Below are 26707 nucleotides of genomic sequence, written 5' to 3'. Positions count from 1 at the left end.
CATTCTATTCGGAGACCACGTTCATTATGGATAAATGAGCGTGCAGATTATTTTAATATATATGGTGAAGTACATTTATTTACTCATCCCAAAATGGCATATGAAACTGCAAAGGCAGTTCTCGCTCTCATTGAAGAAGACGAATTTTACTAACAAGGGGAAGCGGAGGTTTCCTATGCCGTATATTTTATAGCATTCGGAATGGCGAACACATCTATAAACTGGTAGTGGTTCTAATGAATGAGCCTTAGTTTGGCTGTAATAAATTAATTTTCATGCGGTACTTTTAACAAGCCTTATTCAATAATGATATATAATGCTAAAATAGCGCTATGTCCCATATCTCGGGTAGTTGGTATAGTGGTACCGTCGTTGACTCTCACCCAGGGGACCAGGGTTCGAGCCTTCGACATAGCAAACTTTTTTTTCGTCTTCGTTTTGATCATACGGCGACAAGTATATGAATAATTTTAATTGTAGCAAGCATAGACATGAGGAAAATTTTTTATCATCATAATGGGGTACGTGATCTCCCATTGTCAAAGAAATTTCACGATTCTTTCTCTTAAACTTGAGCTTTCCCATGCCTATGCTCCTCTTGAGCCAATAATTCCGACAACTCTTGCCAAAATATGTTCGTATTCATAAATGTCATAAGCCTTTCTTTGAATTTTCTTGCATATATATACAAAAACCTTTTATCTCTGTCCTCTTCCTGAATTAATACCTACGTAACAGCATCGTTATCTTCGAAATCGCAATTTTACCAATGTGAGACGTAATTAATTATTGTAGCACAAAAGAACCAAGAACTGTGTTTGTTTTAATGTGGGAGTCTCGGTAAATTAAAAATTTTCATTTTTAAATAACGATGCATTAAACAAAGGTGATTACAAGTTTTTTTACCGCAATATTCTCGCATTCCTTGATCTTGCCAAATGCGGTTCCCCTATTTGTTTTTTATTTATTTTTTACTACCCGTGCGTGGTATTCGGTAAGGCAAATTAAAAAATCCTTGCACGAAAACTTAATATTTGAGCTTTTCGAACTCTCATTGTCTATATTAATACTGTTGCTGTTCATTTTATCACTCTGTACTTGATTGTACACTTACCGGCTAATTAAAGCTGATTCCATGTCATACGGTTGCTTGCCGTCATTTGTTTTTCCCACGTCAGAGTTATGAAAAACGTACGAGCCAAATCATTTATTCTGATTATCTCGGTTTTTGAAAACTAGGATAAAAAGTCGTTGGTGAAACACGGTCATCACATTTCTGAGATAATAATTTTAACCGAGTTTTTGAAAACTGAGATAATAGAGAATATTATCCGTGTTGGTGAAACTGGGCCTAATTCACATAGTTTCCCATAAATTGGACTCGACAACAAAGAGAGCATGGGAATTAGGTAACATTGAGTTCAAATGAACAACCAGTTTTCGAGGACTTAATTTCATTTTTATCCCAGCGTTGCAAAATCTTGGAGGCATCTGAAAATGATCAGTGCGCTCACCAGAGGTCCATTCAGTATGTATCCCCGGGAAAATCTACAGTGCATTCTCGTCCACCGGGGGAATATTCTCGCAAGTCAAGCGTTCATGTTGCCGCGCAACCCTCCTCTTGTGCGTTCTGTGAGAAGTCTCATCAGCTATTCCAATGCAGCGCTTTCCAGAAGTTACCGACTTCTGAGAAGATAAATAAATGCAGAAATCTAAAGTTATGTATGAATTGCCTGCGCCGGGGCCACATGACAATTAATTGCAAATCGACTTCATGCAAGAAATGTGGGAAGAGGCATAACACATTATTGCATTTGGAGCAACCCATTCACGATTCTTCCGCCTCCTCCACTCAACAGCCTCAAACGGCCGGAAACGAGTTTTGCCTCCACAACAGCGATGAATCTCAACAAATCATTTTGGCCACTGCCATCATCAACATCGCAGATTCACGAGGCCATTTGCATAGTTGCAGAGCATTGTTGGACTCTGGTTCTCAATCGAATCTCATAACAGAATCACTTTCTCGATCCTTGGGACTTAAAAGAATTAAGGCTTCCAAACCTATTATGGGCATCAATCAAAATATATCCCGAGCATCTCATTATGTTACTACTAGCATCAAATCAAGGATAAATGCTTTCACATCGGAACTAGATTTCATAGTTCTGCCCCGTATTACCGGGGATTTACCATCAACAACAGTGCGTCGTTCGTCATTTCATGCACCCAAGAATATTCAACTCGCTGATCCCTGCTTCTATCGCCCCAGTAGAATAGACTTACCGTATATCTCCGAATATAGTCCCCCCTTTTTTTCCAAAAATGGCCGCGGAAAAGTAAGGGGGGGGACTATAATCGAGTGTAATCCAATTTAGCATACTAAAGGTGACCATAAAGTAATAAATAACGGCATAATGGCTAATGTTCTCGTAGTCTTTCTATTTGAGTACATTTATGAGGATTAAAATCAGAGATATTAGTAAATACTGCCACGTTTTACCGGAAATTAAGACAATTTTTACCACAAATGTTGTACAGATACGATTATTCCGATTCAAATAGCATATCGAATATGCGTTTGCACGGAATCCATCGGGTAGCCGCTAATTTTTCTTGGAAAAGTATTGTTAGAATAATTCAATCGACACTGATCACTTAATGACGCAAAACAGTAAATAATTAAAATGAAAAATAAACACACACTATCATTACATTAATCGAACACTAGAATTGAATCAATAGTATATGTACCCGTCGCTCATTTAATAACTACACGATTTAAATAATTGCGAAAAATAAACAGATAAAGTGAACCTTTCGTGACGATTTAGCATTTCATTGCGTCCGTAGCTACTATACGTCCGTGCGGTTCGTGTTTACAACCACTGCCTTTACCGCCTTCACAGAACAAGAATGCGCAATAGGTGATGCATTTGTTTCTGAAAAGGCGCAATAATCGACGACTTTAAACCAGAAGCGCCGGCATTACTGCATTTGATCGAAATACAGCGACTCAGCATCGAAAGTGTAATCAATTTATTGAGGAATATCTTCAATTCGTCTGAGTAAATAGCAAAAAATAATTTTACGTTCAACAGTGAGGTGATGGATCAAGTAGAAAGATGAGGATCAATCCTGCCGCAGATTAGAGGCCTTCAAAGACGGAGTTTCGATGCCAATTTAAAAATAGCCGTTGCAGAATACGCCGTAAATCATAGTATTTACAGCGCTAGCAAAGCGCTAATACATCGCGGAAGTCATTTCGGGGGTCTCGATGCGGCAGATTCAAAGAATTAAGAGGAAAATATCGTCGAATTTGTGCGCAAATGCAGAGCAGAAGCTCTTTGTGTAACTTATGCAATGATTCGCGACGAGGCATTGAAAATTGATATAATTTTTTTTCAGTTTTAATGTTTGTTGGAAAAAGTTTATTTCTTAATTTTATTACTTTGATATTTGTAAGTCCTGTAGTTTAATTGTTTTGCTTAGCAGGCATTTGATAGCAATATTTTTATAATATTTATAATTTATTTAACACAATTTTATTTAGATTTCCTAAATTCTTCAGGTCACTTGGATTTGTGATGACTTGATGGGTGTGTTACACTGGATCTAAGGAAGTTTCAGGGCCAAATGCAATACTGTTTATGGGCTTTAAGTTAAAGCTTATATATTGACATTGTCTGTAGTCATTTGGAAATCAAAAATATTAATAATTTGTGAAGGTTTAAAAAATACAATAGCCTTGGATACTTAAAAAAATTCTAATTTCTTCATTACATCTGGTTAAGGAACTATAAATTACTGATACATGCAATGGATCACAACATGTTTTAGGTATAGTTATTTTGTTGTGATGGAAAATATGTGAACAGATTTGTTCTTAATCTTCACAGAAAATAATAGTTTTTATCGAATCTAGAATCTTAACTTGCTAACCACAGAAAAATTGCCTTCCTTTACATTTTAAAATTTTTCCCAAAACTGAGGTCTCAAATTTGGGGGGGGGACTATATTCGGGGGGGGACTATATTCGGAGATATACGGTACTTCTTGGTGCCGAGATATTCTGGCGTCTGATGTGTGTTGGCCAAATCCGAATTTCTGATAACTTACCTACCCTACAGAAAACTATTTTAGGATGGGTGGTATCAGGAAAAATTACAACTAACGTTTGCTCACCTCATTCATTACCACCAAGTGTCTGTAATCTTAGCATACTAGGGGACAGCTTGGAGGATACTATGCAGAGATTTTGGGAAATTGAACAAGTAAATAAGAGGGAAATTTTCTCTCAGAAGAAGAAAAGGCTGTCGAAGAACATTTCAAACGCCACTTCAGTCGCAGTTTGGGAGGAAGATTTTCAGTTAGACTTCCGTTTCGCCATGATCCACACCTGTTAGGTGACTCAAAAACCAATGCACTTCTTCGATTTAAAAAATTTGAAAGGCGATTTACGGCCGATCAACAATTAAAAGTGGAATACGGCAATTTTCTTAATGAATATTTAGAACTGGATCACATGGATTTGTTAGATGAATCTGATTCTGAGAACCATACATCAAAAACAGTGTTTTATTTACCCCATCATGCGGTCATAAAACAAACCAATGCCGCTAAAAAATTAAGAGTTGTATTCGACGGTTCAGCGAAGAGTTCAACTGGCATTTCTTTGAACGATATTCTGATGGTCGGTCCAGTGGTCCAAAGGGACTTGTTCTCAATTCTTCTTACCTTCAGGTCATACGCTTTTGCCGTCACCACGGACATTCAGCACATGTATCGGCAAATTAAGCTTCAATCACCTGACACCGACATGCAGTTTGTGGAGGGATTCCGTGAAGGAGGAATTGAGGACCTATCGCCTAAACACCGTTACCTATGGATTATCGTCCTCATCTTTTTTAGCCACCAGATGCCTCTTGCAGCTAGCCATCGAGGGACGAGCGGAATTTCCTTTGGCATCAGCAGCTTTGGAAAACAACTGTTACATGGATGACATCATGTCAGGAGCTAATACACTCGAGGAGGCCTTAGAATTGCAAGCAGAATTGAAGAAATTGCTTGAATCTGCTCAATTTAAACTTCATAAATGGTGCGCAAACCATCCATCTATCCTAGAAAGGATCCCGATTGAAGATCAAGAAACATTGTATCAACTCCCAAATGAATCTGAAAATACCATCAGGACTCTAGGGATGCAGTGGCAACCAATGATGGATCATTTTTCTTTTATTGTTCCTCCCATCGATAATCAAGTTCAATTTTCAAAACGCAGCATTTTGTCTGATATATCTAAATTATTCGATCCATTGGGGCTCTTAGGACCAATAATCGCAAAGGCCAAAATAATAATGCAGAAACTTTGGCAACTCAAGCTGCAATGGGACGAATCTATTCCTACCCATATCCACACTGAATGGTTGGAATTCCGACGGCAGCTTGCAGAAATCCATCGGATACAGATACCCAGAAGTATTATAAATGGCGGTGGAAACCACAACGATGACCAGCTGCATGGATTCTGTGATGCTTCCGAAGCTGCGTACGGCGCCTGTATTTACGTACGTTCCGTTAACGACAAGGGAAAAATAAAAGTGACATTATTGTGTGCAAAATCCCGAGTCGCTCCATTAAAACAAATGACTATTCCGCGACTGGAACTTTGTGCTGCATTATTATTAGCGCAATTAGCTTCAAAGGTATCAAGTCATCTCAAGTGTCAGCGTTATTTTCTTTGGACGGACTCGAAGATAGTTTTAGCTTGGCTTTCATCCCCATCTAAAACTTGGCAAACATTCATTGCTAACCGGGTTGCAGCGATACAGGAGCTAACTGATAACATGGAGTGGGGCCACGTTCCCTCTTCTGAGAATCCGGCCGATGTATTATCCCGAGGTTCTTTTCCGCTTCAACTTCTTCACTGCAACTTATGGTGGTCCGGGCCAACTTGGATAAGTGATTTCAACTCAATTCCTCCATATGAACACCATGCTGATGATTATTCCGACGCGCAGCTTGAGAGAAACTCTGATTACCTCCAGGTCCATCTTGCTGTTCATGTTAGCAGCGATATCTTCAAGAGATTTTCATCATTTTCCCAATTGAAGAGGGTCATCGCCTATTGCCTCCGATTTGTAAATAACAGTAGGCTACCGAAACGTCAACGAAAAATAGGAATACTAACTTTGGGCGAAATTCAAGATGCTCTGTTTCATTCAATTAAGGTCATTCAATCTCAGCATTTCGGTCCAGAATTAGAAGCTTTGAGGAAGGAAAAGGAGGTGCCCCCTAGAAGCAACCTGAGATCCTTAAACCCTTTTCTGGATGATAAGGGTGTGATCAGGGTGGGCGGCAGACTTGAAAATTCACGACTAAATTATGACCGGAAGCATCCAATTGTTTTGCCAAATAATGAGCATTTTACTGAATTGATAGTAAAAGAATTTCATATATTATCCTTACATTCAGGACCTCAAGCGCTCTCATGTGAGGTTCGACAATTTTACTGGCCTATTCATGGCAGAAAACTAGCCCACAAGGTAGTAAGCAAATGTTTAAATTGCTTTAAAGTGTACCCTTCCACTTCTAAGCAACTCATGGGACAACTTCCACCTCCAAGAGTGGCACCCAGCAGAGCCTTTAGCAACACTGGCATCGATTATTTTGGTCCTGTGTGGTTTCGACGGGTGCAACAGAGGCGCAGTCCACCCGTTAAGGGCTACGCGGCTCTTTTCATATGCCTTTCCACAAAGGCTATCCATCTGGAGCTCGTCAGCGATCTTACTACTGCTTCTTTTTTGGCAGCTTTGAGACGCTTTATGGCACGCAGAGGGAGACCGCATGACTTTTACAGCGACAACGCTACCAATTTCGTGGGAGCAAGAAACGAGTTGATAGCACTACGCAGATTATTCCAATCACAGCAGCATCAATACGAGGTCTCTCGCTCTTTATCAGAATACAATGTGGCGTGGCATTTCATACCACCCAGGTCTCCGCATTTCGGGGGTCTCTGGGAAACAGGCGTCAAATCTGCAAAACGCCATCTTCTACGAGTGATCGGCAAGGCTATCCTTACGTATGAAGAATTAACTACACTGCTAGCGCAAATTGAAGCTTGCATCAACTCACGCCCTATCACCCCCATGTCTAACGATCCTAATGACCTAATGCCTCTCACTCCCGGCCACTTCCTAATTGGCCAACCCTTAACCTCAATGCCAGAGCCAGATTTGATTGCTCTCCAGGTCAACCGACTGTCGCGGTGGCAACATGTGCAGCAGCTCTTCCAGGCCTTCTGGAGGAGATGGTCGACGGAGTATTTGTCCAGTCTTCAGCAGCGGACCAAGTGGACAGTTAAGTCGGAGAATCTAAGAGTTGGGACTCTGGTGCTGCTCGTCGAGGAAAACCAGCCCCCTCTTCAGTGGAGGACCGGAAGAGTGTTGGAGCTTCATCCAGGGGGAGATGGCTTATGCCGGGTCGTTACCGTAAAAACCTCCACGGGTGTTTTTAAGAGAGCTATTAACAAGCTGTGCATTCTACCAATTGAGAATTAAGAATGTTTTGTGTTTTCATGTATTATTTTCATATCATTTATTTCAAAGCAGAATCTGTTTCATTTTAGATTTTTATTATGCTCTTTTTTTTTCATTCCAATTGTTTATTTTTGCATGTCATTGAAAGCGCCTGCTTTCAAGGTGGGCGGTATGTTGAAGCACGGACGCGAGGTTACGGTTCCAGCGCCTCACGCCGTCTGCTGCGGCCCAACGCGCATGCGCGGGATCCTTGAGGCGCCCTCTCTCGCCGCTCCGGCTTCAATTCTCGTCCGCGCACTGACTCTCTCTCTCTCTTACTACAACCTCAACGGCGTGCGGACCTGATCCAACTGCATCAGCCGAGCACTATCAACGAGTGCAGCCTGCCTCATCCAGAATATTTTTAGTTGTGTATCTTTGTCCTTATTTCAATTTTCAATACACAATTAGCAAAGATAAGCCAGGAAATTTTAATTTACTCCTGCATTAACCAGACACCGTGCTATTTTAGCGTTATATATTATTATTGTATAATGCTTGTTAAAAGTACGGCGTGAAAATTTATTATCACAGCCAAACTAAGGCCCATTCATTAGAACCACTAACAGTTTAGAGATGTGTTCGCCATTCCGAATGCTATAAAATATAAGGCATTGGAAACCTCCACCTCCCCTTGTGAGTAAAACTCGTCTTCTTCAATGAGAGCGAGAACTGCCTTTGCAGTTTCATTTGCCATTTTGGGATGTGTAAATAAATGTACTTTTCCATATATATTAAAATAATCTGCACGCTCATTTATCCATAATGAACGTGGTCTCCGAATAGAATTTCGATATTCTTCAACGCTGTCATTCGTATTTTCTGAGAGCTGATGAAGCTGCATGCGCACAATGCCATCTGCTCTCAGATTAACTCGGATAATAAGCTTTGAACAGCGGAATATCGTCAGTAAAAGTATAAACCGAGATAACAGCCCAAAACCGAGTTAATGCATCTGGTGAAACGCGGTTGTTGTAATATCTCGGTTTTTGGCAAATATTATCCGAGTTACTTCAATTAACCTGGTTGGTGAAACTGGCCCTGAATCTTTCAAATTTAGCGTATGACGAACAATAGTTAACCATCAACAAGTTGTAGCTCGGTCCGAATTGGTCATAAAGGAAATATAAAATAGGATTTTTATTTAATTTTTTACTAGCTAGTTTTTGTAAGTAACAATTTCCTAATAAAATTAATACTTTTCAAGTTATTTGCCCATAATCGATTAAAATCGTTGATTTTTCTGTCAAAAAACTATTACTTTCAATCGCAAATACCTCAAAAAATATTAATTTTACGCAAGAAATGGAAAGAACATTTTATTCTTAGAATTTCTTTCTCTATTGATTCCTGCGGTCAAAATATAATTAAAAACTTCCACCCCCGAGATGGGGTGGAAACCACCCCCAGGGTAAAAGTGCCCTTCAGCAAGATATAGATTTTGATTCTTGGTATATTCCCTACTTATTGTGAAAATTTCAAGAAAATCGATTCAGTTTGAAAAAATTGCAAGCCAAAATGCTTCATTTCCTGGACTAATAGTAATGGAGATGAAATCGCACCTGAGTGTAGCCGAGTGACATCTCAGGATACAAGGACGTTCATTGAGGGATTACGACTCTTCTTTATGCAAGAACGTAATGAAGGTAGCCCAATGTCGTCACTGGATGTCTGTGCCAACTTTGTCTGAAATCATTAGAATTTGTGCGAATTTATTCGACAAATTCCTCGGACGAGGAATTACAATTTGAACAGTATGTACTCGCATGTTTATAAGTTTATGAAATATTTAGGAATCACATATTCTTAAATAATTACCCCTGAATTTTTTAAAAATAGGACTTGGTAAAAGGCATTCATCCAGCATCGCCTGAGCGTGTGAAAAATATTTTCAACTAACAAGGAGACTTTGCCTAACTGATGTCAAGAAAGTAGATGAAACCTTTTTTATTTGAAAGTAGACACTTAGATAGGAATACTGTTGAAGGGTTTTGTCCAAATACGCCCGGGTTTGAGAGAAAAAAGCATTTAAAAATTTAAAAATATGGTTACCTAGAATATAATATGAAATTTTTCGCTGATTGTTCAAGGCCGATTTGGCCGAGTGGTAGCGAGTCGAGTTTCTGTTTAGAAAGACCAGGGTTCGAGACTCGGAGAGAGTGAATTTTTTCCACACTGCCACCTCCTCCATTTTTTGTAATCTGTTCCATCATCTTCAGATTTGTTCATTTCAAACGTTTTACATTTTTTTACATCACTTCTTTTTGAGAATACGCCCTAAACTGACATTTATGTCGCAAGCTAATCCTTGCTTCAAATTATTCTTTCCGTTGCCAAGGTTCATCCAAGCAGGAATCATAAAACTGGGGCTGGCACCGAAGAGCAGGGAACTCATTTCCAAAGCAAAATATTTTAAACATACTGTCTTCGGAGTTTCCCAGGCTCCATACGGGAGAAAAATATAAAATCAGGGGGAACGAAACTCGACAAACTTTAAATGATCAACAGATGGGTATACGATCGCTTTGTGGAAGCCAGGAACAGGAATGAGCCGGTGATGACCCGGACGTTACAAGAATATGCTATTTCAGCGTGATTTCAGCACATATCTCCAGGATTTGAATTCTCTGCCAGTGCTTCATGGGTTGCATCTTTCAAGAAGAGACACCTAAGAGGATCGCGGGACCTAAAGTAACAAAATACATGTCAACGAGCGAGAAGGCGTGTGCTGAAGAAATACTGCAATCAGCAATGACGTTTCAGAAGCAAGCACAAAGCCCAATCTCCAAATATAATAGATTTTGTAATTAATACCGATCAGACCGGGTGTCCGTAGAGGTGGATATAAAGAGAACGCTCCCCAAGAAAGGAGAGAATATTGTTCAGGTGGCTCTTGGGAGTGTGGTCGAAGTAACACACTCGTATACAGAGCAGGATGCTGCTACGGCCTCAGAAAAGCTGCTTCCTAAAGTTTTTATTGTGCATGTCAGAACCTGGAGGTGATTTTGGTCCGCGAGTGTGTGAAGAAACAGGAGAGTGAATTTTTAAATGTTTCTATTGTGTATCCTAACTCTGGAAAACGTACGACTGGGTTTTATTTCAAGTTTAAAAAAATGTTCTCCAGCAATGCGTTAAGAACAATACATTTTATTGCTTATTGATCCGTGGGGGACAAACAAATAGTGCCATTTATGATGAACTATTTATCGACAAGGAAGGAGAACCGATATGCAGCGTAAAAACTATACCACCGAAGTGCACATCCGTAAGCCAATCGTGCGATGTACATTTTTACGGGAAAGTAAAGATGTTTAATGCACGAATCCACAACTGCACCTTCCTCCTTCAAGGGAAAAGAGAGATTTCCTCACGTGAGGATGGAATAAAAATCCATTCAATCGTGCATCATCAGTTGTCCCCACCAGCGTTCAATGATAAGCAGAGGTATTCATGGTATGCCTCGAAGTTAGTAGAGAATTGAATTGTTTTAAAAAAATTAAGGGAAATATGTTTCCCTGAAGACTTAAAGAAACGCAAGTGCGAATGCTCAGGTAACAGTTTTATAGAATGAGCATGGTGATTTTCAACTGTGTGATTTACTTGTTTTTATGACAATTACCATGCAAATTCCTGTAAAGGGGCGATATAATAATTAATAAATAATGGAAAATTGGAGAAGGCAGTGCCAATTTCAGTATCATTCAATTTTATATTTTTGTGCCTTATATTATGGAGGTATTTCCTCCAATTCATGGTTCTTCATGCGACAGCAATTTCTCGCGGGCATAAGGTCTAATGAAAGCAAGAGAAAACTTAACATAATTGTGCTGCGGGAAAAAGCAAAAGAAGCCAATTTTGAGTTGGCCGAGTAGTATATTCCAGGTAATTAAAAATTCACATGTATCGACAATTTTACAAGCACCACAGTTTTATGATTCCTGCTTGAATGAACCTTGGCAACGGAAACAATAATTTGAAGCAAGGATTAGCTTGCGACATAAATGTCAGTTTAGGGCGTATTCTCAAAATGAAGTGATGTAAAAAAATGTAAAACGTTTGAAATGAACAAATCTGAAGATGATGGAACAGATTACAAAAAATGGAGGAGGTGGCAGTGTGGAAAACATTCACTCTCTCCGAGTCTCGAACCCTGGTCTTTCTTAACAGAAACTCGACTCGCTACCACTCGGCCAAATCGGCCTTGAACAATCAGCGAAAAATTTCATATTATAGGTAACCATATTTTTAAATTTTTAAATGCTTTTTTCTCTCAAACCCGGGCGTATTTGGACAAAACCCTTCAACAGTATCCCTATCTAAGTGTCTACTTTCAAATAAAAAACGTTTCATCTTCTTTCTTGACATCAGTTAGGCAAAGTCTCCTTGTAAGATTAACAGAATTCTTGAATTTTTTATCATGTAACTATTCTTGCTGATTTATTAGGCATATTAATAGTTTAATAAACATTGTTTGAATTATAAAAAATTATTTAGTCTTCTTTCTATCATTTCAAGGTTTGTTTATGCCCATATATGGGATAGTTCGCCTAATTGGGGCAGCCGCTTAGTCGGGGCAAAGTGTGCCTGTCCCGATATGTCCCAATTAACCGGAATCTACTGCATTACCTACACTTCGTCTCCAACTAACCTCGGTGATAAAGTGTTGTCGTTAAAACACAAGATTTTGACTAAATTTAGAGTCATAAATATTGACATAAATATTTCATTTTTACTCCAATCAGATATTGAACACAATTTCGATTAGTGCCATGAACGCACTCAGTGTGCCTGATGTGTTGCGATAAAAAATTTCCCTCCGAGGTTTTCCAGGTGCTTTGCAGCCGAATTGCCTCATTATTTTCCAGTGGGGTGCTATCCACTCCTCAGCACAAGCATTATAAGCTATCAATTTCACAGACAATAAGGCTATAGTCGTCTGAGAAGACGATTAGCAGATGAAATTAAGTGTGTTCCTGAGAAAGGTTTCTTGATAGTTACTAGGAATAATTTCAAAGGCAATTAGTGCTGTGTTTAACATTTCAACAAGACAGAAACTTAGTTACACACCTAAGTTACCGCAATTACCTGAGGTTGAATACATCTTAACATCTATACATATATATAAAAGAAAGTCGAAAATCGTGTTAGTTAGAACACTTATAACTCGAGAACGGCGGCACCGATTTTAGTGACATTAGGCTCTTTGGATTCGTATAACATATAGGAAATTAAAAAATAGGAAAAGTTCACAAAAAAATTCAACTTTATCTTACAATTAGAGATATGTTTTTAGGAGTTGATTGTTAAGACGGTTAAAAAATAAGATTTTTTTTTCGTTTTTACTAATGTATTGACTGATCTTTTTAGCAATATTAAAAAAATTTAAATGTTCAAACATGTTAAAAATATTAAAGTAATATTAAAATAGTATTAAAATAATTGAATTAGAGGTAACCTCAGTTCGAATTGAGTTGTCAAGAAACACATAACTACCGTGTGTGTAAACAAATCTCCAAGCAATTGTTGATTATCAGTAATGTCCGTGTACTCTGCATGAATTCAAATATTTTAACTTTGTAATAAACGAAGACGAAGTCACCAACTATCTATCTGAATATTTAAAGTCCTTGGACGCACCTGGCTTACCATGGTACGATTTACAGCTAAAGGTAGGCTCTGTGTTCATGATATTTCGAAACCTAAACCAACCAAAACTATCCAACGGAACGTGTTTGGTTATTAAAAAAACTGACAATGAAAGTGATTCACGCCACTATACTCAAAGGAAATTTCAAAGATGAGGAAGTTCTCAATCCAAAGATTCCAACCTTATATGACCTAATGATCCTAACTTATATGCCCTTTTGAGCTTAAGCGTATTCAAATTCCAATTCGTGTTGCATTCGTGATAACGATTAACAAATCGCATGTTCAGTCTTTCAGTTTTTGTGATGTTTGTTCTCATGTGTCAGTGAAAACCCATGATTTTCTCATGGTAAATAATATGTGGTAAGTTTACGAGTCGGTAAACCATCCACTGTATTTCTTCCTTCGCTTCAAGGGCGCAGCTAGGAATTAAGGATAGGCGCAGCTAATACTGGCAGGTCTGTAGGGTATAGAAAACTCGCCAAGGTAAGCGAGAGGTGTGGGGGCCCTCCCCAGACATTTTTTAGGATAAAAGGTTCAAAATGGTAGGTTTTGCGGCTGTGTGAATAGCTAAATATTTTGTGACTCATCCGTCCCCCTAATATTAATAACCAAATGTTTTATAAAAAGATTCTCTGAGCTTTTGGGGGGGTTTTAACCCCCCATAACCCCCCTTGCTGCGTCCCTGCTTTGCTTCGCTATTTTTATTTAGCTTCATTCACTTTATCTTGCGCCTGATAACAAAACAAAAACTGTTCTTTATCAGAAGGCGCTTGACGCAAGACATTAAACCCGAATGTGTAGGGCACACCGCATGCAGCACGTTTACGCAGTGCATTTTTTCCAAACAGAGATACTATAACTGGCGCGTCTAAAGTCATTTGAAACGAATGCTGCTTCATAGGGGCTTTTCTTACACAATTTTGAGCATCAGTCAAGCGTCGGTCTAGCGTTGCGTTAACCTGCCCCGTAAACGAGCCAAGTTTACGCTACGGACTTAAGACCTAAAAACATTTTTTTACGGTTACTAACACAAATAGCCAACAACTGAATGCGTATAATTTTTATTTCATCAATATTTTCTCATTTAATTTATGATAAATCAAATATGATTAAAACGATACAGCCGCTCTTTATTTATAAATGGTGCAACTAAACTATAAGTTCATTGAATGTTAGGCGGTACGAAGTTCGCCGGGTCAGCTAGTATTTTATAAAACTATAAAGCTATTGGCGGAAAAGCTTCCACCAAAATGACTTAGATTTTTCGGAAAATAAGAACAAAAATCCAATAAGAGTTAATTTTATTTTTTTTCCTTCGCCTTGTTACATCATGAGCACATTGGACTAGTTTTCGCATAATGCTGCGAGATTATAAAATACGTTTTTCCATGACAATTGCCGAATCGCCACTGAGTTTGTCAGCCAGAAGATTGAATTTCCCAAGAATTCCCAGTATTCATCTACATATACATTATACCCCGCAAGCCGCCTAAAAGGCGTGTGGCAGGGGGTGTTAGGACACCAGCCGTTTACAATTGATAAAAAAAATGAAGTGGTCTAACAAAGTTGGGACTAGCGTTTATTTAAGTCCTTTATGGTTCGGGAGAAAAACGAATTCCCGTATCTATCCGTTCGGCAAAACATCTCTCTTAATTTATCGCTTCTATCGGACCTGGAAAGTTCCAGTTCCAGGTTAATGGACACTCTGGAATCCATTATGCTAAATGAGGCATGAGTGTAATTAGAATTTTAGATTCTTAAGGAAAAAAAATATTCCAAAAGAAAATACTGATACAAAAAACAGTAAAAAGGACAATCACCTAGATAAATTGTATAAATAACAGAATATAAGAATAAAACAAAGTAATGCCACAGACAGTTAAATTAGTGAAACCTTTGAAAAGCAGGCATAGAAAATATTTCATAATTCGTGCCACTAATACACCCATGTCTCGTATAGCGCAAGGGATGCCTTCCTTGGGGTCTTTGCGCTATACGAATTTGCGTTATATGAGAGCGTTTTAACATTGGGAAGATAGGGATGCGTTCCTGGTAGCATAGGTCTTGGGTATTGAATTTCCTCTAAAACATCTATATTCCCATAAAAAGCCTTAGAAAACATTATTTATATAAATGCCTATAGTTTAAAACATCTTTAAAGATAGTATGCTCGCATTCAAAGACTTTTATTCACGTTAAAAAAATTCTTACGTGCTTTTGAAATTCCCTCCTGTCGTGCGGGTGGGCTAACATCTGCTATCTCAGGGGTTTGCAATGCGTTGCCGGCAGTTGACGATTTTTCAAACTAGTCTAAAAACAACTATCGTGTCACCCAGGCCCTTTTGTCGCTCATCGAAATGACAGGAAAATGCTACTTTGAATGCCACTTCATAGCTAGCGGAGTTTATGAATGATAAATCATTTTAATTTGAAGTCCTTCGAGTCATTAGCAGCTACGTGAAACAGTCTTTAAATGCCTTGAAACCTGACCCAGGTTTTCCTTCCCTGAAAATGAATGAACGAGATTGCATTCTTTTCCAAAAGAATATCGTCTCGTCAACACTAAAAACTAGTTGAGGGGAAAGGAGCCACTTTCAATCACAGCTTGGAGTTCATCAGAAAATGTTGTGGTGGCTGCGCTATCAACGCTTGCAGATTCACCTGATATCGCCGCACTGAAAATACCTGCTTGCCGTTTAAATTCTGGAACCAACCGGAGCTTTCACTAAATGTCTCGGAGCGATTACCACTCTCGTCTTTTTGTACTGATTCACTATGAACTTTCCGTATGTGTAGACTGCTTGTTTGAAGTTGGTGCGGCTGAGGTCACTGATGTTTTAACTTCGTCTTTATTCAGAATAAGGCATCGTGCGTTTAAACTTCTGCGCAATATCGCTTTGACGCTCTCCATTTTCAAAGCAATTGACCTCTTTCAATTCCTCTTCTAGGTTTATGGTTTTCTTGATAAATTCTTGATTTTTCTACACGCATTCCTATTTTTTGCCATATTATCTTGGTTTTTACTCTGTATGGCTCTATCTAAATCACCTTCTACCGCTGAACTGTATTTCTGAGACGCAGAAGGCCTACGACTGCGGGGAGGGAACGAAGCCATTGTGTTTGAGACTCTATAGCGGACCCTTTTATGTGTTGATGCTATTCATGCTCAACTCAGCCACCGCTCCATATCTCCCCCGTGAATACCGATGACCTTGAAGGCTTTAGCTTAGACCCTCTACCTGGAAGTCAATCGCCCGATAACCTATGACGGCAAAAATACGTCTCAAACCGTGTTGCTGAAAAAAACTCATTTCAACAGCCCCACGCTTAATTAACGATCTAAATTATTTATTATCATTCTGTTAAGGAGACGAGATAAATTACTTCGGTAGGTCGGCTATCTGGACCCAATGACGAGTAATACTTTTAGCCATTGCGCAGCAATGGATTTCGATTAATATATAAACAAAAAAGAAGATATAAGGCAAGCAATAATATTAATATGCGTAAAATGATAGAAATTTCGTGTGTACTTAGCGCAAGGTCACGTTTTATCACGAGAGCGTTTAAGATTTGTGATTAGGCTACACTGCGTTGCAATGTTTCCCCGAGGAAAGAATTTGCGCTATATCGAAATTGCGCTATACGAGACATGGGTGTACTCCCTTAAAATTAGCAGCCAAAATGAAGAGGTAATTAAGCAATTTCCTAGAACAAAGATAAATATTAAAATTGACATCCACGTTTACATTAATGCAGCCATTCTGTTGTTTCACTGAGATTAGTTCATTAAATTAATGAGGGTCTAAGTGTAATAAGTCTAGGATATGTAATGGCTATCTCAAGAATTTCTTTTTAATATTTTATCATAGACATGGAAATAAGCAGGGATCGGTTATGTATTAATTAAGCAATCAGTTGTGTTTTTTGGAGTAAAACATGAAAATTAATTTCAGAAAAATATATTTCTGTAATTGAAACATCCTCATTTCTCCTTAATGTCAATGATCAGGAGAGGGTAAATGCCCAAAACTCCATAAAAATAATGAATAATTCCAAAGGTTTTACTGAATAACTTTATTTGAAAAAATCATTAAATGGAATACTTGACACTTTTGGACCAACCTACGCATGACAGGGCCACCAATGGTTAAATGCACCATTTTCCAGGAATAACTTTCCAATAGTTCAATAAATTATGATTTGACAGATATTTGGTAGACATAAACAAATAAAATGAATGGAGAAGTCAAGATTGTGAAGATATAATGGGTACTTTTGAAAGGCAAATCCAGAAATGGACATCACACAACACACGGAGTTATCACATTTCTCATTTCTTAAATTCAGCAGGGCAAGATCATTAAGAAGCACTGCTGAATTAAAAAAATGAGAAATGAATTGACTACCCATACACAAGTTATTCAAGCTTTCACAACAATAAGTCTTGGCATGAACATCTTATCATCATTCACATACACTTACCGCATATTTTACCCATCATCAACAGCTAAGAAAGCATTGCAAGAAAAGCTAGACAATAAAAACTAAGACAATATTCATTGCAAGGCACTCTCTGTTTGGTCCAAATTTCTGTCAGTGATGCATTCTTTTGCAGGAAAATAAGTGTAAACAAAATACATAGACTCAAAATTGGAGCAGAATTGACCAAATAATAAGATCACATACGCAATTTAAAAGCATGCAAAAAAGAAAACTAAGGACTCAAATTTTGGTTGTTGAGGTTATAAAGGTGGCAAAAGAATTTTGCTGACATGATTTCCCTCGAGATTGTTAGAGAAGAAGAATGGACGAAAGTCCACTTCTATGGAAAGCAAACCAACCTCTCATCTGGTGTTATCGGTGTGCGAATACCAGAATTGTTGCCATGGTGATGGGCCGACTTTCCCTCGGCTCGAGCCATCGCGGAAATCTTCTCGCCTGGAACAGAAATACTTCGACAAAAATCAGCAGATGCAGCCAGACGAGATGACTTCTTTTTTCTGAAAGGATAAGAGAACAATATGGTTGGCAGTCGGACTCTCTTACAATAACACAGCTGCCGTGTTCATAATCTTAATTTTACTGTCAGTACATTTTAATAGCTCATGGTCATCATTAGGACAACTGATTAATTCACTCACAACAGGCCATATACACATGCATATGTATACATTCAGTACACATATGTAATATGTCGCAGGGTCATTCCATTTCAAATCAAACGATATTTTGACCAAATGACACCCACCGACTCGGATTTTCATGAAACTTGCCATGGTCATACATTCTGGTATGATTAGAAATTGTGTACAATTTTAGCCTCCAATTGTCAATTGATAATGAAATATGAGCAATTGAAATTTGGGCGTGACCCCTAAAGTGCCGCAACGCGCAACACATGGTGATTTTTATTAGGGATGAGTCGATTCCACTTTTTTTCGACTCCGATTCCTTCAAATCGATTCCCGATTCTCGATTCCATCGATTCTTTGCCCTGTTTCATAGCCCTGTAGACTGTGCAGAAAAAGTATAGCAGGTTGATTCACCTGCAGAAAAGAAGCAAGCAGTACGGAGATTTATGGTCTAAGAGTTTGTAATACTAAGGTATTATCACCAGTTGTTTTTACATTACCGCCCATCCCCCAGTTTCATCAGAAAATAACCAAGGACCCTTATCACTGTTGAGCAGAAAAAATTTCTAGGTTGGTATTTGTCAGTTGTATGAGTGGATATGAGTAGGATATCCTCAAGTCCTGCTTGTTTGTTTTTATTAAATTAAAAACTGGTTAATTTTAGGTGCCGGTAAGCCAGAGTATTTGTTTATTTTTTTGCATAACCGAAAAATAACCGGAGAAAAATAATCTGGCTCCTGATTACCGCACTCTCTCGGGAAACGTTAGAACTACCTGCACTATTTGCCGCTGCCAGACGGCCCACTGGCTGGGGTTTTCCTGCGCCTCTAACGACCACAGAGCACATTATAACTGGTTATTTCTGATATAACCAAAAAACCTAGCCGGTAATAACCTAAGCGACGAGTACTCGTTGAAATAACCAATGGCAAGCGGGAGAGAAATAACTGGATGAGTGAATACGCGTGGGGAAAACCTATCGCTGTGAAAAGGCTTTTTTCAATGGGTCTCAAGTTGAAATGGAATGAGTACTCAGTTAATTTTGGTTATGTCGTATATGTCTAAACAACTGGCAGAAATAACCAGACGCCTGAATGCACGTGAGGAAACCATGCTGCTCATCGCTGGGGTATGGGTTTTTATCAATGCATCATAGGGGGTTCGCAGTCCCCTCAGGTAAGGGTCCCAGCGTCCCCAGAAGGATCGTAGCTTAATGAAAATGAAAAAGCAGGAGCAATTTCCACAATTTTACATTTATTGATACGACCGGTTTCGCTTTTCAGCATCATCAGGTGATACGCGTGGGGAAAACCTATCGCAGCACCTGATGATGCTGAAAAGCGAAACCGGTCGTATCAATAAATGTAAAATTGTGGAAATTGCTCCTGCTTTTTCATTTTCATTATGTCACGTTTCCACTCCATCTCGCCTGAAACCTCAGACTATATGATCGTAGCTTACCTGAAAATTCAGGGGGGTGCCGGGACCCCCCAGCTGTTAGCACAAAATCAGGTTATGTTTAGCATGTCTGTGACATATGAGTATCTGGAGGATTACGGTGGGTCCTGACCACCCAGAAAAATTCTAGGAGGGTGTCGAGCCCCCCTAATTTTTTGTTGCAGATATTGTTGTTTTCAAGCTCGGCTGTACCTGGAGGGGTCCTCCCACCCAAATGGTCGTAATCCCTCATAAAATTTTGGGGGGGTTTGCCCCCCCAAAAACTATGTGAAACGCTTGTACTTCATCACCCTGATGTCGCATTATTTATATCCCAAGTAGTAATCGTGACACAGTAGCAATAGGAAAACTTGCCCAAGAATAACAGAGCAAAATAAAGTGACGATGAGCGGCTAAATACTCCCGCAAAACAAATTTTACGGCATGCGCTCAGCATATTTCCCAACTCACTACGGTTGTTTAGGCACCTATAATGTCACGCCTGGCCTCGGCAACAACGCTCGGGTGTCCTCGCGCAGTGGTTGGCTCAGAGAAATTTTTCTCGATTTAAAGTCAATATTTTTATTTCTTTTGATGATTAATAGAGAAACTATAGGTATTTCTGTGAGATAATGTATCCATTTTACTTATTCAAAATAGTTTTTAGAGCAATCGACAACCCATACAAGTTCCCCATTGTCTGTGCAAGCATTTGTTGTTTCTCATTATAGCAGAGCAGCTCTCGAAAGCAACTTGAAGTGGACAAGTGGAACCAGAGTTATGAGGGCTAAAACATTAAACAGAAATTTTGCTAGCGTCAGAATTCTTTGTTTGCTTTTAGTTCTCTTTCAGACTGTACTTAGCTATTGTATTTCCCATATCAATAAGAATTTTCACCAGATCCCTCTCTGTCTCTGCTGTGGCTTATGCAATTTGCAGCATGGTATTATTATTTCAGTATGGATGTTCACTGAAAGCAATGCTATTATTTGCTTTATTATCTTAATTGTCCAGATTTGCAAAACATTACACTTGTTCAAATAAAAACTAAGATAATTTGACCTGGAAGATTTTAAAAAGACTCCCTTGAACACTTGGAAATGTTTGAAATTTCCTCTCTTGACTATGGTGAACAATTTTGTCACTGAGATGATGCCTCCAATGCAATGTAGAATGGGAGGGTGGAGCACTTTTAGCACTCTGCTGCGTTATTCTTTTCAGATGCTGGTGCTGGAGCCTTCTAAAATATACATGCCGTCCTACGCCAATGTCAATTTGGGTGCTGAGCAGAAGTCCATCCAGTTGTCGAATGTTTGCCTGGACAGCATGAAGGGCACTTGCAGGCAGGTGCACGATTGGCTGTTTGAAGCAAACATGATCAGGAGTGTGAGGTAAGTTGCTGTAGGAATTAGGTAAATGAGGCTAAGGTACTTTATTTATGGTGTTATCATAACTAGGGATGAGTAGATTCCACTTTTTTTCGATTCCGATTCCAATTCCGATTCCTTCAAATCGATTCCCGATTCTCGATTTCGATTCCATCGATTCTTATTCCTTCTAACAGGTGGGATTTTGATTTGTCTGTAGCATTGCTGTCATTAAAATTTAAGAATTGAATGGAATAAAATAACTAGGGATGGACGGATCCAGGATTTTTGGAGCCAGATCTTTCGAATCAGATATTTTCGAATCCAAATGCATTTTTAAATTCCTGCCATTAAACAAAGTCATTATTCAAGTTTATTGTGGGTACGTACAATCAATGGAATGCTTTTTAGATTTTCATACACATTTTAATATTTTTATAAATTAAAAATTATTTTATGGGCTTTCAAGTTGTTTTTAAAAAAAAACATCTTTACATGCTCAGGACCTAAACTGTTACGCTTGGGTTTGGAAATGAAAATAGGAAAAATCTTAGGATGAACCACTGACCAGTGGCGTAGCGAGAGGACCCCCCAAAATATAAAAACACAATTACTTTCCTTCATAAAAGAAAACAAAATATTTAGAAATCATGAATTTACAAAAATGAAAAATGGAAAAAAATGAATCTATGAAAAATGAAGTTTTTTCTATTATGAAAGGTATTAAAATTAGTTTGAAACCCTCTCCTTTGTACCCTGTTGTTTAAAAATTTTCCACCCTGGTTTTGGACCCCCCCTTAACAAAATTCCTGGCTACCCTCCTGCCATCGACTGAATTCAAATTTTCCTCACGCACGTTTCCCCCGAATTCTATTTTCTCATTGCATACCGACTTGTGTTTCACCCGAAAATGCTTCAAAATTGAAACATTGTATGGTGAGGTGGATTTAGCACATCCTTGCGATAATTTACGCCACAGTGCACGCACACGGCATTAATTGGTTCTCCTTATCTCAATGGAAATGTTTATACACAATCAAAGACATTTTTATCGGTGTATCATTAACTTAAATTGCAACTGCGCAATCAGCAACACAATTAACAGTATTTAAAACGGCATTAACGTCAGGTGCGACGAGGTGCTCAACCGCTCAGCATGAGGAAGGAGTGGGCAGCAGAAGCTCATAAATGAGAGGTGGAGGGGAAGAAGCAGTGGCATAGCCAGGAATTTCAATTGGGGGGGGGGGATCCAAAACCAGGGGGGAAAGTTTTTGAAAAACCGGGCTCTAAATAATGGGTTTTAAACTAATTTTTATAATCGAAAAAACTTATCTTGTTAAAGAAAAATTTTGTAAATCCATGAATTTTAAAATTTTTTTTTCTTTCGTGAAGGACAATAATTGTGTTTTTTTTTTTGGGGGGGGGGGGATGGTCCAGACCCTCCCCCTGGATACGCCACTGGGAAGGAGCACGTAAAGGGGAGGTGGAGAGGAAGGAGCATGCTCCCTCCGAATTTCAAACAACAAGTCTACAAGTGAGGTAGTCAAGGACGAAGAAGTCAGATCTTGCTTCAGTGACGCCGTTGCCTTCAAAGCGAAGCCGGGCGTGATATATGTAGTTGGCGTTTCCAATCCGTCTCTAATTGTTTGAGGGGTTAATGCTGTGCTTGTTTCTTTGAAAATTGTGCTGTTTGGACAATGTTGCATATCAGTAAAGTCTAGTTGTAGAATTGTAGATAGAAAACTGAGTGGCATTCAATTAGAGCTGAAAAATAAACAGAAATATCGTCAGGAATGCGTCTCATTTGGTCTAATTATTTTTTAAATCTCGTGCATATCATCTAATTGTCGAAGCTATCAAGATATCTTCGGGCCCATAGAAACGGAGAATTGAAGCAGGCAGGCCAAAAAAGGTCAGTTGGTGAGATGAGTTAGGGATGAAACACGATTCAATTGTTTTCGTGTGATTTGATATTTTCCTTAGAAGACAATGATTTATGGTCCGTGTGATTTCAGAAACGAAAAAAAAAACAACAGAGGCACGAACTGACGGACGGCCGAGAGTAGTTTTCTGAAATCTACGACGTAGTTACTTTTGACGTGGTTATTATCCTACGGCGCTGAGATTACCCCGATGATTGTTCAATCTCTTGGGAAGAGTCACACTATGTGCCAGTCGTATTTTGCCTTTTTTATTTCCTGGCTGAAAATCCTGGCCACGGCTGAAATTCTTCTCGTAACCTCTGCAAGAGCTTTCAAATAGTGATGGGTAGGTTCGATTCCTCGATTCTTCGATTCCTCGATTCTCGGCCAAGAACCGGAATCGAAAACGAGTACTTGCCAAGGCGAAAAATCGATTCCGATTCCAGCAGTACTTCAAACAACAAAATATACGACCGCATTTCCAATAGTCATTTGAATTTTCGCGCCACGTAATCGTAATAACAAAACACATATCTTCTTGATATGTGCGAGTACTCGAAAATTCAAGTCGATCGAGTAGTTGGTACTCGACTCGAGCGTTTCGAGTAGCATTACGGATGTCGAGTCGAGTAGTTAAGGTTACAGAGCTTTCGAGGCTAGTAGGTCCAGCAATCTGCCGACAGGAAGCGCTATCATGAAACTCATGTAATAGTGCAGGTTTTAAAGCCGATAAGTCATTCTAATGCCTTGGCCTGCAGGGCTATTCAGTAACTCTTTACGCGGTCGCGAAGACGAAAGATTCCGTTTACGTGGTTACGCCGCGTAAACATTCGAAGACGCGTAATTTGCTATTCAGTAGGCTTCACGAAAACATTTTCGTGCCTTCCCCTCCGCGGTAGTGGGGGAAGACGAAGATACCCGAAGTTTTCCTGCAATACGTCACTGCGAGCCAATCAGAGAAAATCGGCATGCAATTGTCCTCGACAAACAAAAATAGAGCGAGATTCGGCTGGTAAGTGCAATGTTATTGTGAATTATAACATTGATTAACGAAAAGTATGTTGTACACTTTTAAATATAAGTGAGAGGTCAACGTGTATATTAATGTTGAAGGTGAGTGCGTTGGAAATGTGTATGCGACTGAAACCAAAGATTACAGTGAGTAATTGGGATAAAAACTTGTAAATGAGAGGAATTTGGCGTTATTATGCCTTCGCTCATGCCAGATTTGCTTATGCCTTTGCTTTGATGGACCTATTTTAATGATAATACAAGTGTTTGAATTGATGTAGTCAGTTTCGTCATATCGTTTCTCGCAGAATTGGCCAGATAATTAGTTATAGGCAATGAAAATAGTAATGTAAACGGTCCTCATGAGTGTGGTAAAATGTTTTGAAAATTATTATCAACAGCCAGCGATGTCCTAAGAATAGTTTGCTTAATTATTGGAAGACTGTAGATAAGAAAGGATAACTTTACGGGATAAGAGCTGGTAACAGGGTGCTAAGAAGACGGAAAATAAGGTGAAGAACTAAACCCCTCAAAATAGATAAAAATAAGAATCTATTTACAACGGACTGCCTATCATTACGTTGCAGCCCTGACTTCAATGTTCACAATGACTATAGTGATGAGTCTTCTACTTTTACCCTGAAGTACCACCTCGCAATCAAGAAGGTTAAGAGACCCAAACAGTAAGGGAAATTTCTACCTAGTGGAAGAAATTATATGTCTTATGCAAGTAACAGAAAAAGGCATAAAAAAATAATGGATGAAACATGACCTATTCGTAATATTTCTTTTCTCATTTTAGACCATTCTGATGAGGTTGGTGGCAAATACTGGGTATGCCTTCTATGAAGGATCCCATGATTAATTTTAAGGCGGAAAACCGTAGTTTGACCACCAACAAAAGCAATGTTAGTGTATCTATATGTAATTTACCAATGCATTAGGTAACCTGTTAATAATCGCTTGTCTAATAGTTCTGGCCTTGTTTAATATGCCTCTTCCATTAATTAGGGACTCTGCAAGAGCTGGGATTTCCATAATAATCAGCCTCATCTGGGAAGGGAAAACCAGCCCCTACACACATATTATGAAGTACAACACAAGAATTCACTATCAATCCTGATTTTATTGGTGTACACTCCAGCACTCAATGTCTCAGCAATCCTCTGAACCTAGAGTTAAGAACCCCCATGCACCTCTCAATAGACTTCATAACCCGCACATGGGCTTCAGTTTAATAAGTTTCAGGGGTACTTGGCCTGCCACATAGTATTCCAGTCAGGGGTCAGTGGTGGTGTGGGTTACCTAAGCCTCCTATCATTCATTACACTGTTTTTAATATATTCAGTGCATAAGCATACATATATGATATAAATATTATTCTTTCTTTTCGATGCGAGGAGCTTACCTTTAAAAAATGAAGGTCATTTCTTCCAATATATTATAAATATCATATAATGTATGCTAAATTATGTACCAGATGATCATTTTCCCAAATTTATTCCAATCAACAAACACTGATATCCAATCTCCCAAGAACCTTTCATTTCCCTATGCATGGCTGATTGATTCCATATATGTATCGACATAACTGATAATCTGGAAAAAATTATGCTTGCAAATTACTATTAAATAAAATAGGAATGACTTAGAAATGATACTCTCTTACTTTATTTCCTTTGAGCTTACCTGTAATTATTTAGTAACTATAAAGAATAACGAAATGCAACCATAGTTCTGGAGGAGGTATCAGTTACCAACACATTTCAAATTGATTAAGAGCTTGTGCTCACAAGCATGTTATTAATATGCTTCTGAGTAGGTTTACATAGCATATGGGATGAGAGTAGTTACAAGAGACTTGAGCTGTGGATGTAGAATGGGTTTCATGATATAGCGAATATGAATCATTTAATTACAGGGGGTGGGGAGCTGTAAATTGGTAAAAGTTTGCAATATGAATAGAAGAGTGGCATTGTCACCAATTTTTTTGGAATGCTATGTTTCTGATCCCACACTAATGGAAACAATCTAGGTAAAGTTCATGAACATCTGGAGCAACATCTCCATTTATCGGTTACTTACATCATGCCATATTATAATGCAGGAAATTTAATGAAAGGAACTGGATCCCTTATTGTGAATGCATAAATACCCATTATCTGTGTTAGGCCTATTTGTAGGAATACTTCAATTATCACCAATTAATTTGAAAAGGACTGGCATATAAGGCAATGATGATTTTAAAACACTCAAGTGAATATTTTCAGAATCAAGGTCTAATCCATGACAAATTATTAAAATAAATTATAATGTTGGTTTGATTATTCTCCAACAGTATAAATTTGTTGGAAAATGCTATGTAAACAGTAATGGGCTCATCACAACTTGTTACAAAAATTCATGGGCATCGACATCAGCTGCAATTCACGCTTAATTTTATATTACTCTACTCAGTTCTTTTTTTTTGATGGGAATTATATATCTTTGGTCAATATGGGAGGAGCATCCTATCCTTCTGTATCCCCCTCAACTTCTCTGCTGACAGAGGGATGGCTAAGTCCCAAATTATTGTCACTACCAGTAGCTGCCATGCCCATAAAAAT

At 38.7% G+C, this 26707-nt stretch overlaps 1 protein-coding gene across 4 annotated transcripts in view; it reads right to left on the bottom strand.

Moving 5' to 3' along the window:
• The window catches only part of LOC124161210 (mitogen-activated protein kinase kinase kinase 15), a 145688-nt gene that overhangs the window by 35885 nt on the left and 83096 nt on the right, over positions 1–26707 (bottom strand). For all 4 annotated transcript variants that reach the window (XM_046537474.1, XM_046537473.1, XM_046537472.1 and 1 more), the window contains exon 19: positions 18074–18232. In XM_046537474.1, the coding sequence (XP_046393430.1) occupies positions 18074–18232 (159 nt within the window). The remainder of the gene's footprint in view (positions 1–18073; positions 18233–26707) is intronic.

Source organism: Ischnura elegans, chromosome 6 (genome assembly GCF_921293095.1).
Source record: "Ischnura elegans chromosome 6, ioIscEleg1.1, whole genome shotgun sequence".
In the NCBI taxonomy this organism is placed as follows: domain Eukaryota; kingdom Metazoa; phylum Arthropoda; class Insecta; order Odonata; family Coenagrionidae; genus Ischnura; species Ischnura elegans.
This window is presented reverse-complemented; position numbering and strand designations above follow the sequence as displayed.